Source organism: Brachyistius frenatus, unplaced genomic scaffold (genome assembly GCF_029030835.1).
Source record: "Brachyistius frenatus isolate BFR_SWC_R1_liver_20210118 unplaced genomic scaffold, ASM2903083v1 Contig_230, whole genome shotgun sequence".
In the NCBI taxonomy this organism is placed as follows: domain Eukaryota; kingdom Metazoa; phylum Chordata; class Actinopteri; family Embiotocidae; genus Brachyistius; species Brachyistius frenatus.
In genome coordinates, this window is record NW_027210829.1 from 15,001 (window position 1) to 30,714 (window position 15,714).

Genomic DNA, 15,714 nt, shown 5'->3' on the forward strand with positions numbered 1-15,714 from the left:
TAGAGGCAAAATAGGAAGAACGTGGGATAAAAATGTTTTGAAATGCTGGTTCCCATGAAGCCACATCTTTGGTTCTTCGACATCATAAACTCTCCGAGACAACAGAACAGAAGAGCTCAAAGGACTGTATGGACGCAAAACACTAAACTCTTGCATGAGCACGAGGCCGTTAATTCTGTTACTGCTGCTAAGTAGTCATTTTGAAGCGAAACAAGATAAAAGCCGCCACAGCAGAAGAAAAATGGAAAGAAAAATCAAGTAATAATAGGAATACAGATTTTTGCTCACTCGCAGCCTCTTCGTCCTCCTCCTCACTTTCCCTCTTTGTAAACAGTTTCTCACACACACACACACACACACACACACACACACACACACACACACACACACACACACACACACACACACACACACACACTCTCACCTGAACGTTGTCCTCCGTGACCTCTATCTCAGCGGTGTAAATGTAGTCGATAAGTTTCCTCAGGGTCTGACCGTCCACCTCTCTGATCTCCACCTGATGGGCTTTGCTCTCGCTCATATCACCTGCACAGAGCGGAACACACAGCTCGGCATCACCTGTACGCCGAACGCGCACACACACACACACACACACACACACACCAGGTAGAGTGACAAACAGACAGCAGTGTGTGCGTACCTGTGAACATGGCACAGAAGTAGGGGCTACAGGACGCGAGGACCACCCTGTGAGCTGGCACCTCGACACTCCCCGCCACCAGCTGGACGTCGCACAGCATCTTTTTACTGGAGGAACGACAGGAATGACAGGGAGGGAAGTTTTTTTTTTTTTTTTTTTTAAATCGCAGCTGCACTGAAAAGCTCACAGACATGCGGAGTAGAAGAAAAAGAGGCACATCAACACCAAATTAAAATATTTGTTTTTGACAGTTACGGATTATTTGAGGTGAAATTTTCGGTTAAAAACAAATGAACCCGCTCCAGTTCAGGCAGAAGCACTTCGCCGCTGGACTGAGATTTTCAGACAAGCCAGGTGAACCGAGGATGACTCAAGACATTATTGTCTAACTTACAAAGCTCACTTGCAGCCTCTTCAGTCTCGGGCTCACAGTGAAATAGCCACGCTGGCTTCACAGTCTTTTTTTTTCTAGGTTTTATTTTATTTTTTTGCAGATACAAACAAACAAACGACAACGAGCCTCGCACCTCCTCAGGTCGTTCATCAGCTGGAAGGCTTTCCTCGTGTGCGTCTGGTTGAAGGTGTGCATCCCGCCATTCACCGCGTCCTCCTCGGAGTCGGTGGTGCAGTTCGGACGCGGCGAGGCCGGCTTTGCCACCAGACTGGTGAGACATGAGAGGCAGTGTCTGGATCAATCGAGATAGACGGCGATTCACCAGTTAGAGAGGCTAATTCATGGTTCATGTGCGGGAGTGTACAAGGCAAGACTGAGACCGTGACAAAATACTCAAGGCGATGAAGCCTCCGCAGCCAAATTAGGTTGAAAATGAGCTCTTTCGATTTAATAGTTCATGTCCACGTTAAAACTATTTGTTAAACGTCTTTACTTTGATTACTCCCCGACCGAGGGGCTGTTACTTGGCCCGGTTCTCTGCCAGCCGTTGGTTATTTTTGAACACTTGTGCGACGCCACTGACCCATCCTCCTTTAATAATCCTCACGTCTTCATGCTAATCTGCTTTGGTTGTCATGAAACTCAAGACGCTGCTGCGCACGAGGGAATCCGCGAGAAGACTTTTCTACATTCATGCACCTCACGTTGATTACGCATGAACACATGCTGTGATTTCTTTTAAGAATGAAACGCTTTGTAATATAAACAGGAAAAAGAAGGCTGAGTGCGGGAAATCATTTTTAAATGCTGGATTAAATACTGCCGGCTAACATAAGATTTTGTAATACAATTAAAATCTCTGACTCCATTTGTAATCGTATGTTTAGTAATGTGACATTAAAATGATTACGCATCGATGCAGACACATCTTAAGACTTGTAAGAATAAGACACAAGTAACAGATCGGTACCGAATCTAAACAGATCATTTTTCAAGTGCCATGATGTCACAATTTGTCCCCACTGTCCACCTCTATAGACCCATTATCCAATATTGTAATCCATTAAAGTAATGGAGGCCATTTTCCTGATGCTCTAACTGCACTAAATAACCGTTCAGGCATGCTGATTTGGTAGGTCGTCCCTGTATTCAGCGTAATTGTATGAAAGTATTCCTCTACCCATCCTTTAATCACATTCTTAAGTATCGGGGACTTAAAGTACAGGGCTTTGATATTATATATATATATAAATAGATATATATATATATATATTTTTTTGTGGTCAGATAATCCCAAACAAAGATCCAAACCAGCAAAGCCTCAGTCTGTCTCTCACTAGGCTGCCTGTGTCATTGTTTCTAGCTAAACACATCAATATTTAGGAATGTGAATAAGGGACAAATGTCGACTAGTGTTTCCCGAATCCCACGGTGGAAATAAAAAGTCTCGCTTTGTCCCGACTAACAGCCCACAACCAAAAGATATTCAGTTTATTATGACGGAGGACTAAAGGAACCACGAAATATTCACATCTCAGGAGATGGAACCAGATAATGCCAGCATTTTATTTATTATATTATTATCGTTTTATAAAACAAATTACTCAAAACAAGAAATAGTTTTTGGTTTTTTTGATAGTCTAACCGATTAATCAACAAAATCAATAATTAGTTCAAAGAAAATATTTAAAATCTAGTCATAAATATATGATTTCATTTATTTTCAAGGTTAAACAATTCCTTGGGAGGTTGTTTTTATTTATTTATGGGAGAAAAGTCTTGATAGGATGTAAATGAAGCTTTCAATTCAACTTTGAACCAGATGTGACTCGATCTGATGACATTTGTTTGGTTTCAGGTGTTTTACACTTTGTTTGTATGAAAGTTTTTTTTTTCTCCTCCGTCACAAGAGAAAACTCCCAAAATAAGATTTTTTTTTTAATAAACACTGATGCGACACTTTATTAAAAAATAAATAAATAAATAATAAAAAAAAAAAAAAACTCCAGCATGAGTCTCTCAACTCATCCCCGCGTCTCATTTCCTCCAACAGTTTACAGAAAGCATGTTTGTTTACGTCCAAAAACAAACAACAACATGAGATTTTAACGTGAACAGATGTTTTGTTTTGATTTTGTTGTGCGTCAAGTTGGCAGGCTGGCTAGCTCCGTTAGCGCCGCTCACCATTTAAACTTCACCGCCGTGAATCGTATCGAGAAGTAGTTTTACACGCAGCTCGTTGTCTCAGTAAGCGGAGGCCGGCTGACGGTGCTCAAAAAAACAGAAAAAAAAAAGTCTACGCGGTTTAACTTCGGCGGGCAACTTTAACTACATCAGCTGAGCAGCCGGCGAAGCTAATGTGGCTAACTTGCCGAAGCTAACTAGTCAACACCGCTAGCTTCCGAGCTCGTGCGCGTCGGGAGGGAGCTCGCGGGACCCGTCCGTGTCGGGAAGCGACCAAAAAAAAATAAAAATAAAATGTTTATCCCAGCAGATGCAGAAGCGGCGTGAATCACAGCTTTACTAAAAAAAAAAATAATAATAAATAAATAAAAAATAAATAATCCCTACCGCTGAGCCAACTCACCCCGACGACACACCGTCCATCCTCCCGGAGTCAGACACCACAGCAGGCATGAGCGCCGAGCAGCAGCAGCACACAGATGGTGTGTTAAAGACGATGTATCACTCTGTAGTTAAAAAAATAAATAAAAGTACATTCAGATTTCCGCTCTGGGATGACTCACCTGCTGGAAAAACGTGCTCATTTAATGAAATTTTAAGTGTACATTGCATTTATTTTTATTTTTTTTAGATATTTTTTCCTATAATTAGATACAAAAACTAGTCCCTGTCCACCCCCACAAACCACGCCCCTGCCCAACAAGCTAGACCTAACCTTTAAGTTAAAAAAAAAATAATAAATGAAAGGGAATACAAGAAGAAACGTAAAAAAAATAATAATAACACATAACTCTTACAAGTTTATACATTCCTACTTGATAGTCATGTTTCGGGATAAAACAGAAGTCTACAGATTTCTTCAGCACGGCAGGTTTGATTTTTTTTTTATCTTGTTTTAAATGAGCTAAGGTTGCAACTAATGATCATTTTTATTCAAATGAATCATTTAATTATGCTTCAGATTAATCAGTTATGTATTTGCTCTATAAAATACTTGAAAATGGTGCAAAATGACTCCTAAATCTCTGAAGACCGATATGATGCCCTCAGCAGCCTTTTGTCCAAAATCCAAACATAGCAGAGCATGTTTGATTGTGGAAATAATTGCAGATTAATATTTGGTAATTGACAAATCAAGTCCTTGTTTTCACTTGAACGTGAAACATGAAATCTGGAATGAGAAGGCTTTTTGGGATTTTTCCAGTGAACTAAGATGAGAGGAGGTTAAACAAAAGCAGCAGGACTGCAAATAATAGACGCTTTCTTTGGTTTTATTCTGACAATGCAGATTAAGACTGAAGAGGTTCTGCAGCTCAGGATCAAAGCATGTGACACATAGTTGGAGATGATAGGGGTTAAATTTGGATATATTTTGAATAATTTGTCTTCTGTAAAATGAACATGGTATATTATCTTAAACTTCACTTCATTTAAATTGAGGGTTTTATGAATTTACAGTTTGATTGGACCTGCTTATGTGTAATTTGACTTTCTTTTTTATCATCCTTACATTGTTTTTGTTTGTTTATGGAGGCCTACACCACATTTAATTGTCTTGTCGCTAATGGGCGACACTAAAAATAAAGGGACTAAACCTCCTTTACAAAGTTCACTGTACTGCTGCAGACGTGGATCACTTTGAAGAAGAAAAAAAAAAAAAAAAGCAGTTACACAGGTAACATAACAAAAAAAACTTCCATATAAGAATCTCGACTTTGGACGTTTTGACACCCACAAATAGGCTCAGAGTGAGAGCTCGTGTTTTCTGCCCCTCTCTGCCAGTGCACCTACTTTTCTCCACAAATTCTAAGTCATGTAGGCGAACTCATAAAATCCACCTCTTTAAAAAGACAGTGAATTCATGAGGTTTCACTCCATTATTACATTTATTGCTTAAGACGCTGCTAGAAATGTGACAGGCAGCCTACTTGGTTAAATTAAGTTTTTTTTTTTAATGTTTTTAATTGATAGTAAAACACTAGTTTTGATGGACCACCCGCCTGTATGAGAGTGAGTTTATGAATCTGAACAAAACCTGTCGTCCAGGTGTAACCGACACTGAAATCATATTTTTGGAATATTTCCTCAACCTTGATGGGAACCAGTTCAAATGTATATCTTGTAAAAAATGTCCTCTAGAAAAGCTTTACAATATTTATAAAGATTTACTTCAATAAAAAGCAGAAATGTCGTTTTATGAGGATGTGTATGAAAAGTTATACACTGCTCAACAACATAATTAAAAGCTTGTGTAATTCACCCTGCAGTCATGTGGGGTGGATTTTTATACTATTTTAAAGATGCATTGATCAGAAGCTTTAGCATTTTGGGTGTTGATTTTTTTTTTAATGTGGATATTTTCAGGCTCCTTTGTGCTCCATATAATAAAATGAATATATTGAGAATAGTTGGCTGAGATAAAAAAAAAAAAAAAAGACATTTTAGGCTGCACCTTGGACACATTAAGGTTTTTTTTGTTTACAGCACCACTTTGACGAATTTTTGGTGATTATTTTTATGGAAGAAAGTAAAAGGAAAACTATGAGATTTAATAGTTTTTAGTCCAAATAACTGCCCGCCAGTAAATAACCGTGAACTGATTAAACAAAAAAATATTTTTGGTTGAACACTAGTTTAGTTGCTAATTATTTTCAAGGACCCTGTATTAATTAATTAATAAAAAAAAAGGAAAAGAAATCAAGAGCCCCAAAAAGCAGTGATGCACACAATCATCTTGATTGCCCCCCCCCCCTCGTCTCCTCCAAATTAAACCCACCCGCATAAAATGGCCGATGAACGGGAAAAGCAGCATTTACAAGCAATACTCCCGCCTGCTGGTGGCTTTACTCAACGGTTACAGAAAGCATGCAAAAAGGAGGGAGGGTGGGGGGGGATTAAAAAAAAAAGAAATTGAGAGCTAAACTACCACATGGCAGATTATTATCCATAACCCACTGGATTTGAATTAAGACTACGAGATTAGATAGATTTTCAAAACATTAAAAACTTTAATAAAAGCAGAATAAAACATTTTGGGGGGAACTGAACACATGGATTTCGAACAGTTTTGATTTAGATAAACGAAAAGAAGCTGTAATGGGACGGGAAAATGGAAAGAAGTATTGTAATTTACAGTTAACAAAACAAAAATTTCCGTGTCATTTCTCCAAAAACAAAAAAAAATACTTTGCCACGGTAAAGTGTGTTAAAAACTCAAGAAACTCAAGCAATCAGAGTCCCATGCTGCCTGACACTGCCATCACCTTCACTTAAAACCCTGAGTTCATGATGCAAAAAAAAACCCAACAAAAACAAAAAAAAAAAAAACAACAGACACATCTGGTTTGCAAAGACAAAACAAACTCAATTTTGAGCTGAAAAAGCAGTGAATGACGTGAATTACGGCTTTTACAAATGGTTCAAAGCAACAACAAAAAAAAAAGTCTTCCCCCAACATAAAAAAAAAAAAAAAAAAAAAATACAGTTCAACAAATTCACAAATCTTAGTAGTAAAGTCCATAATGTGTGGAATAGGAGGACAGATGGGGTCCGGGTGGGGGCAGCTGGGATCCGGAGGACAGTCGCATTCATTCCGTGTGGGTGAACTCAACAAAGACCCCCCACACCCCCACCTGGGCTTGTGTAAATGTGTGTGTTGGTGTATGTGTTGGTGTGTGTAAATTCAAGTTCGTTTCATTCAGAAATTTCCCCGTGAACATTTCATAGCCCGGTGGGAGCCATTAGTAGCCCCCGCTAAACCCTCCACCCCTGCTGTAGCTCCCGCCGCCGCCGCCGCCTCTGTTGTAGGGAGCCCCGCTCCTGAAGGAATAGTTGCCCCCCTTCACCGCTCCGTAGTTGGAGTGCTGCTGTCCGTAGCCGTCCCCAAAGTCACCGTTGCTGTACCCACCCCCCATCTGGTTGTCGTATTCGTCGTATCCCCCGTAACCCCCGTAGCCGCCTCCTCCTCCTCCTCCGCCGCCGTTGTATCCCCCGCCGTAGCCGTAGCCGCCTCCGTAACTGCCGCCGTAGCCTCCCCCGTAGCCGCCGCCGCCGCCGCCTCCTCCTCTTCCGCCGCCATAGTTCTGCATCCCTCTCCCTCTGCCTCGTCCCCCGCGGCCGCCGGTGGACATCTCCTGCTTGGTGAGCGCTTTCTTCACCTCCACCTTGTTCCCGTCGATGGTGTGGTATTTGGTCAGCACCGCTTTGGTGGCGGAGTCGGTGTCCTCGAAGAAGACAAAGCCGAAGCCCCGCTTCCTGCCGGTCTGCTTGTCGGAGATGATCTCGGCCTTCTCCACCACGCCGAACTGAGAGAAGTACTCGGTCAGGTTCTCCGCCTCGATGTGGTCTTTCACCCCGCCGACGAAGATTTTCTTGACATTGGCGAGGATGTCCGGGTTGTTGGCGTCCTCCCGCGCTATGGCCCGCTTCAGCTCCACGTTGTTGCCTTCGACGACATGTGGCTTCGCCGCCATTGCTGCGTCGGCCTCCTCCGGCGTCGAGTAGGTGATGAAGCCGAAACAGCGGGACCGTCCGAGGTGCTGGTTCATGACCACCACGCAGTCGCTGAGCGTCCCGTACTGCTCAAAATACGCGCGCAGACCGTCGCTCGTGGTCTCCACGTTCAATCCTCCGACAAAAAGCTTGCAAAGTTTTGTCGCCATGGTTGAATTTTTTTTTTCTGAGGATGGTGCGCCCGAGACCGTCCCTCTTCTTCTTCAATGAACGACGTCAGGGCGGGCCGTTTGACTCGCTCGCGTTCGTGAGACGTAACGGACGCTGATTGGTCATCTTTGAAAAAAAGATCCCCGCCCCCGGTGGCGCGCGAGCGATTCGGTTTGCTGTTGCCTTCAAACACGTTGGAAATCGGAGCATCGTTTTGCTCAGGATAAAGAAAAGAAAAGAAAAGAAAAGAAAAAAAAAAAAAACGTGGGTCTTTGTGGGTATTCCCATAAAAAAATAAAATAATAATAAAAAACCACGTTGTTAAAGCTACATCACAATTAATTCAGTTGACTTAACATCCCTGCAACTGCACCACTACTACTATTCACGGATGATTCATCTTTTTAAATACAACAATGTGTAAATTGGCTCTGATCAAAAGCCACTTTGGACTTAACACTAGAACTCAGCATTTTACACCACAACACATTTTAAAATTACCGCATACTGTAGGTAGATTTAGACTTATCTTATAATTTTTTTTTTTTAAAAGTACCACAAATTCCCTCCAAACAGTATTTCCAACACGTGAAGGCTGGTAATCCAAATAAACTGGTTAAAGACAAATTGTCTTGTTTCTTAAAGTGGCAGTTATCCTATCAAACAGCAACACGGTGCTTCAACATTAATGTAACATACTGATAACGTAAGACAGAGACCTGGTCAGACTGGGCTTGAACCCATCTTGAGAAAAAGTAAGCACCAATAAACTCCGTAACCTCTACATAAAGCATAAAACAAGTTGTTAAATCCAGTTATTCCACTGTTGAAACTAGTTTGAATTAGTGCGATCACGTTATTTATGAGACGTGGTATACATCTTCATGGTCAGGGGTTTGCTGAAGTCAATCCTTTCGCAATAAATGTCGACTGGTCTCAGCCCCCTTCCCGCCAGGCTGCTACTAAAAAAAATAAAAATTTAAAAAAAATTGTTCAAAAGAATCTACAGCACATTAACACGTGTTGCAACAAGCTCATGTTCGAGGCCTACCAGCTGTAAGAGCTCCCATTAGCCATTTTTTTGAGCAGTATTTTTTTTGCACAGCCTCTAATGAGAGCATTTGAGGACTGCAGAATCGGATTATTTAATTTCTCTTTTGCCTTTTATTTAAATTTCAGCTCTAAAGCAGTCACAAGCTCCTTATTTTTAATGTGCCAGTTTCCTGATAAAAATATTTTAATACTTAAAGGTACCCTTCAGAGGCTCTCCCCTGTAGTTAGCCTTTGTATGTCCTGTGGGAAATCCTTTTATACTTACAAAAGGTTGACATTTTATACTATAGATGGAATAATTTGTTTTTGTTTCATCAAAAGAAAGTTTAGTGTAAGTATATTCTGACAAGGACAAAAAAATGGGTATCTACAATTAGGTTTTGACTGTGAAGTGTGAACTCGAAAGTTTTATCCGACCCTCACTAGTCAAAACTAAAACGATATTTCTTAAAGGAATTCTGACAAGTCGTTATATTTTCCATTAAAGATCTCTTTAATTCAAAACCTTTTAAAGATACCTCAATTGTCTTTTTAGCTTTTACAAACACAAAGATACAATTGGGCTTTGACTAGTCATCTTTTCTGCAAAGATAGCAACTAAAAATGGTCACTTATTATTAAGACGGCAACTGCAGATATATTGAACTGTAAGTCTGAACTTTTTACATGGTATTTCAAAATATGAGGCAGCACTACAGCTGTAATGAGACAAGATGTGCAACGTGCCAGAAAATGCAAAGTAGAAGACTAAACATTTGCATAAACGATGCACGGTTTAAACAAAATAAAATCTGCATCGCGTGTTTCCTGAAGGAAATCAATTGAGCATTTGTTTGAAGACAAGCAATGTATCTTTAAGTAAAAAAAAAAAAAAACATTAAAAGGTGAACAGAACTTTTGTTTGTACAAAGGCAAACTTCACAGGGCACCTTTAAATCCGCCACAATACTTGTGCTGTGCATGTTGGGACGTGGGACTTGTGCTGGTGACGCTCTTTATAAATCCTTGTTGTCACCCAAGAGGCCAAAACTATGACATTACCACCGCCCAGTCAAACCTCACACATACACCATCAAATGTGTAAAACACAGAGGCTGAAAAATGTCCTCTGATCAGGTTTTATACGATTCCAACCCGGCTGAATGAAACACAAGTACATCCAACGGCTTCAGATCTGGGACCTCGCCACATCTGCAAAAACACATCTGTCCATCAGAATGAAAATAATCAGTGTGACCAGTTCTTTTGACCTTCTGTGAGACGTATCACCAGGCGAGGTATGCAACCAAACTATCCTCAATGTAAAAAAGTAACAACAACTTTGTTGGTATATAAAAATATATAATTTATTGTGTATTCATAAAAAGCACGGGTAACATAACAGGCGTTTCCTTCTCCTACGGGGCGATCAGAAATCATCACGCACCATAATCCTATAAAAGGTAAGAGAACAAAAAGTAAAATTTACACTCAACACCACTTAATACAGCATTTGTGTCACACATAACGTATAATCACAATAACCCTCCTACAGCATCGCAGTTCCTCAGACAAGAGTTGATGCAAGGAATGCTGTTTTGAGTTTTTGGTTCTGCGGCAAGATTTTGGTGCTTTTCCTAGTCGTTACAGCTAGTACACATTACAATGCCGGTTCAATATGAATTTCAAACTGGAAAATGCCGTGTGGTTCTGCACCTCCAGCGCCTGTTCAGTCCAAAATTTGGGTGCTTTCATTGGCTACAAATCACAGACACCACAGAGTAAGGTCATCACGTGCATTACTTGCACATCATGGCACAAAATCTTCTAATTTTAGTGCACAGAACATGCTGTGCAGACAAATCCAGTGGTTTGATGGCCAGTCAGTTCACTCTGCATACTTTAACCAGCTTCCAATTCATAATTTACAGGCTATGCATTAAAAAGCAGAGGGGTCTAAACTGCACTGCTGTCCCTTGTTGGTTACTTACTGCATGGCCTGTCAGCGGGCAGACTTTAGGAAAAACATATTTGATCTATGCTTAATAGGAATGTAATTTGATCACATTTCCATGTGTCCTGCAGCCAGTTCAAACTCAAATTAAATGTACAAAATCTGGAACTTTTGTGTCACACAGCTCCTAAAAGGCAGCCCGACGTGGTGAAGTGAAAAACTTCTTTACTTCCAAAGTAACCTAGTGAACACACGCGACAGTAAGTAAGGATATCGTTCCACATCTGCAGTTATTTACATTAGAATTTAGGTTAAATGCATATTAGAGGCTCCAAAGACCTATTATCATCATCATCATCAACATCACTGGCCTTGCAAAGAGGAGGTAAACAAAAACAAATAAACACTTGGGATAAATTTAAGCCCCTCCCCCACCTTTAAAAAATAAAACACTGTACAATCATATTGTGACAACTTAATATTCATTATGAAATTTTAAAAAACCCAACCTGTAGAATCATTAATAAAGAATGAAATTGTCATCGTCAAACATTTTATTTTGAAAAACACAGTGCCAAAATGCAAACTTGGGTCTCCCTGGACATCAGTTCTCCAACCTCCAGATAAAAACACTACAAGATTGTAGACTTCCAAGCTCCTCAACAATAAAGCACCCCTCTGCTCAAAATTGCATTGGGCCACTGTTGCTGCAGAGTGTGAGACACTGGAAGATGAAACTGTAAAGTTTCTTTTGAGTTTAAAAAAAGGGGACATCTGTGAGGAAAATTTTGAGACGTCAAAACTAGTTAGGAAGCCAATCCCGGTCCAATCTGTAACGTCTACAGCACCTACGAAAGAAACACTTGAGTGAGGGAGAAAATGCTTCATTTCAAAAGTTGTCAAAAGGTCAGGAACCCCACACAGGTCACTTTGTTAAAGAGGCCGTACTGGTCACTGGAAGAACAACGTATGATAGCACTAAGGCACTGCGTTATCAAAATTCTTCGAGAACCTGAAACCAACCACATCATCAGGTAACACTTCACACGTGGTGCTGAACCACGTGAGACTTTCGACCACACTGCGGAGAATCCTTTGTGAAAACTGACTTCACCTGAGGGGGAGAAGTCACAACCACTCTCCGGTCCCCCCCGTCCCCGTGGAGACACACACACACCCCATCGTTTTCGGGGGTGGGTGATGATGTCCTCGTGCCCAAGTTACCGTAGCAACCTGGAGGAGATGGGAGAAAAGCAGAGTGAGAAAGTGGACCGAGTAAAGTTTCTTTGGAGGGGACGCCAAGCTACTTGTTCCATTATTTCATTTTTAAATTGTGGAACAAAATAAATTTTGGTCCCCTTCCACCCACTTAAAGTTCATTAAAAGACCAAATTAAATAAGCCCCCCCCATTTTTTTTTTTAATTTATTTTAAAGATTAGCTATATAGGACGCATTGAGCACTTTAGAAGTTAAGATTAAACAATGGCACACTTTGTGCACCATCCCAAAGATAGTCCATACATTGTTGACCAACACAGAGTGAAGACAGGTTGATTTACATACCTAGTTTGCTGGATGTGGATATCCTAAAGAGATATTTCAGACTCCTATCACAATCGACCCCAGGTAATCAACAGGGTCCGCATGTAGCCTAAAAACAAACTGCTACGGCTATTTTGGCTGGGATAGCCTACTGGAATACGAGTAAGAACACCTAAATGTAGGAATAATCAAAGATAAATATCAGAGCCCTCATGTCGAACATAAAGATATGTATTCAAAGAAAATGTAAAAAAAGTCATAAGCAAAAATCTAAAAGACATAATTTTATAAACAAGGTCACACCCTACAAAGCCTACATGCATTGGCTGTGGGTAGACTACAACTGTAACCGGTTCACCCACCTGAGCGTAAGGGAATAAACTGTGGGAATGATGCCATGTAACTAAAAAAGACCAAGATGATGTCGCTTATAAACCTGTGGATGAACTTGAGGAAGCCTGGTTAAATAAGTAAAATAACTAAGCTAAGTGGTATAACGTTTTATTTAAAATGAACATACATAAGCATACCAAGTGTTTTTTTAACAGTAGGTTTTGTTCTCCAGACATAAAGAAAGTATACAATATACATTAGATATTGCTACAGGTAAATGGAAAAACGAACAATATTTTGACCGAAACTATTGGTATAAGTTGAGGCGTCTGAGTACAGGATGGGGGGAGGAAACAAGGATCCTGCAGTATCACGTTCCTGCCTTTGCTGAATGACCCAAGTAAATTTTAATTATACAAATTGTTGGTATCAGTATGACATAGCTATGAAAAACCACATAACATGCTTTCTCATCCTCATACATTGAAAAAAATCACACTAAAGTTTACTCCAGAACACAAAAGTCGAGTCTAATTCCTTAAAATGCAAATATTTAAAAAAAAATAATAATAATAATAATCAGAACTTGTCAGCAAAAAAAAAAAAAAAAAAAAAAACAATCCTACATCGAAAATGTCAAAAAAAAAACAACGAGTGAACGCAGAAATAAAAAATAATCTAAACGACAACTACACGCAGGTGGCGTCGGTACACAGTAAAAAAAGAGGGATCACTTAATCTTCATTTTAACGTGTCCTAGTTGAACGGCAACGACAGCTGCTCGTTATTATCAGGTGTTCTGGGAAGTGACCTTCCTACCTGTTTGGGGTTTTGAGGTCTTCATTATGATTAGGGGGTCTCTTGTGTCTCTGCCATGGTTGGATTTTCACGGCAGACGCCCCCGTTACTGACTGAGTTTTGACGTCCAAATCCTGGCTTGATGGGGTAATTTGTGGCAGGAGGATGGTTGTGGGTTGTTTTCTTTTATCTTTTTTCCTCTCTCTCTCTCCGTTGTGCAGTCTCATTTAGTAGCCGCCGCCGTAGCCCCCCCTCGGGTAGCCGCCGCCTCCGCCTCCGCCGCCGCCGCCCCTGGTGTAGGGAGCAGCGCTCCTCTGGCCTCCGAAAGCGGGCCCTTTCATGGGCCCGTAGCCGGATGAGTGCTGGCCGTAGCCGCTACCGAACTCGTTGTAGCCGTTTCCGCCTCCATAGCCGCTTCCCTGGTCTCCGTAGCCACCCCCATAAGGCCCGCCGTAACCTCCGTAGCCGCCACCGCCGCCGCAGTTGTAGCCTCCGCTATTTCCGTAGTTGTAGTTTCCGCCATAATCCCTGCTGCCGTAGCCATTTTGATTTCCCCTCATGCCTCTACCTGGTCTTCCTCTGGGCGCCATCGCGCTTCTGTTGGCCGCCTGCATCTCCTGCTTGGTCAGAGCTTTCTTCACCTCCACCTTGTGTCCGTTAACCGTGTGAAACTTCACCACGACCGCCTTGTCGGCCGCATCGTGGTCCGTGAAGTACACAAAGCCGAACCCCCTCTTCTTTCCGGTCTCCTTCTCCGAGATGACTTCGGCCTTCTCGATCTCTCCGTACTGGGAGAAGTACTCGCTCAGGTGCTCCTCTTCGATGTCGTCCTTCAGGCCGCCGACGAAGATTTTCTTCACCTTGGCGAGGGCCTCGGGTTTGTTGGCGTCTTCCCGCGCCACGGCTCGCTTCACCTCGACGGCGTTGCCGTCGACGGTGTGCGGCCTGGCCGCCATCGCCGCGTCGGCCTCCTCCGGCGAGGAGTAGGTTACAAAGCCGAAACAGCGGGACCTCTGCAGCTGCTTGTTCACGACGACGACGCAGTCGGTGAGGGTGCCGTACTGCTCGAAATGCTTGCGCAGGCCATCGTCGTCGGTGTCCACGTTTAGTCCTCCGACGAAAAGTTTGCAAAGCTGGTCAGTCATTTTTTCCCCGAAAAAAAAAATGGCGAGTTGGCGATCACTCGACGAACTGAACAATGTGCTGGTCTCAAGATGGAGGTGGGGGAGGAACGCAGATTAATTTATACCCGCCGAGCTGTGACGACACACTCGCTTGACGAGCGGTATTTCCTCTTCCGGTCTGCTCTTCTTTCGATGGTGGCATAAAGGGGACACGTTATTCGGCTTGAAACGTGTTATACGACGTTATGAAACGACCATTAAAAACAAAAAAACAAAAAAAAAAAACGGAAGAAAATATAAAATATGTTTTCTATATTTTTGGTTGTTTTGAAGCAGTACCTTTTGGGAAGACTTTTTTTTAAATTTTATTTATTTTATGTCAAATGCTTCGATCACTGATATTTATATGACATCGTAAAAAAAAGGAAAACTAAAATCTACATTAATTCTATTTAAAAAAAAAAAAATAATCTTCTGCTACTAAATGGTGTCCTCTGACACCATGAGGTTTTTATATTGGCTGATATCAGTACATCTGACAAAAAAAAAAAGGACATTTTCATAATTACTTGCGCCAGAGACGTGGCAGTATACCAAAAACTGAGAACACACAATTTGTGAATCAGATTAAAATGGTTGAATTTTAGGTTAGAAGGCAAGAAAACCAACACCAATACTTTTGTTTTGCAGAACTTGACAAAACTTACTTTGGTGTTTTAAACAGGATTTATTCTCATTTCTTGACCACAATTAGTTGATAAAAAAAAAAAAAAAAAAAAAAAATTATATTAATGAAATTCTGTGACTTTCAAAACAAAAATACCAGAAGATTTGCTGCTTTTCTTTTTTATACAACCAATTTGAATATCGTTAAAACATTTTTTTTTTTTATTGTTATCAAGCCAAGACGAGCTTGAAGTGGGTTTTTGAGACCGTCATTTTTCCAGTATTTTACGTTTACAAACTAAACGGCAAATAAACCCATGAATAAATTACTGGTTGCAGCTCTAAAAAGTCATTTTTTTTCTA

General features: G+C 41.1%; 3 protein-coding genes across 7 annotated transcripts in view; all 3 read right to left on the reverse strand.

Annotated features, from left to right (window-relative positions):
- The window catches only part of klhl3 (kelch-like family member 3), a 14,740-nt gene extending 11,010 nt beyond the window's left edge, over window positions 1-3,730 (reverse strand). The window contains exons 1-4 of one of the 4 annotated variants that reach the window (XM_069720044.1): window positions 3,643-3,730; window positions 1,189-1,323; window positions 662-768; window positions 425-546 (exon numbers count right to left, since the gene is read on the reverse strand). In XM_069720044.1, coding sequence (XP_069576145.1) covers window positions 425-546; window positions 662-768; window positions 1,189-1,323; window positions 3,643-3,692 — 414 coding nt within the window. In that variant the 5' untranslated portion in view covers window positions 3,693-3,730. Of the gene's footprint in view, window positions 1-424; window positions 547-661; window positions 769-1,188; window positions 1,348-3,626 lie in introns of all 4 variants that reach the window. The other 3 variants (XM_069720046.1, XM_069720043.1, XM_069720045.1) reach the window with 3 other exon arrangements.
- A 2,493-nt stretch (window positions 3,731-6,223) lies between these two features.
- Window positions 6,224-8,115, reverse strand: LOC138633666 (heterogeneous nuclear ribonucleoprotein A0-like). The gene has a single exon (XM_069720039.1). It carries the CDS (start codon window positions 7,898-7,900, stop codon window positions 6,980-6,982), a length of 921 nt encoding a protein of 306 aa, XP_069576140.1. The 5' UTR covers window positions 7,901-8,115; the 3' UTR covers window positions 6,224-6,979.
- Window positions 8,116-10,274: 2,159 nt separating this feature from the next.
- On the reverse strand, window positions 10,275-14,795 carry LOC138633667 (heterogeneous nuclear ribonucleoprotein A0-like). 2 transcript variants are annotated; one of them, XM_069720041.1, is made up of 4 exons: window positions 13,583-14,795; window positions 12,452-12,602; window positions 12,002-12,120; window positions 10,275-10,387 (listed from the first exon to the last, which is right to left on the reverse strand). In XM_069720041.1, the coding sequence occupies exon 1, from the start codon at window positions 14,704-14,706 to the stop codon at window positions 13,789-13,791; it is 918 nt and encodes a 305-aa protein (XP_069576142.1). In that variant the 5' UTR covers window positions 14,707-14,795; the 3' UTR covers window positions 10,275-10,387; window positions 12,002-12,120; window positions 12,452-12,602; window positions 13,583-13,788. The 2 variants fall into 2 exon arrangements, with proteins under 2 accessions (XP_069576142.1, XP_069576141.1); XM_069720040.1 differs by lacking the exon at window positions 12,452-12,602.
- Window positions 14,796-15,714: the final 919 nt, after the last annotated feature.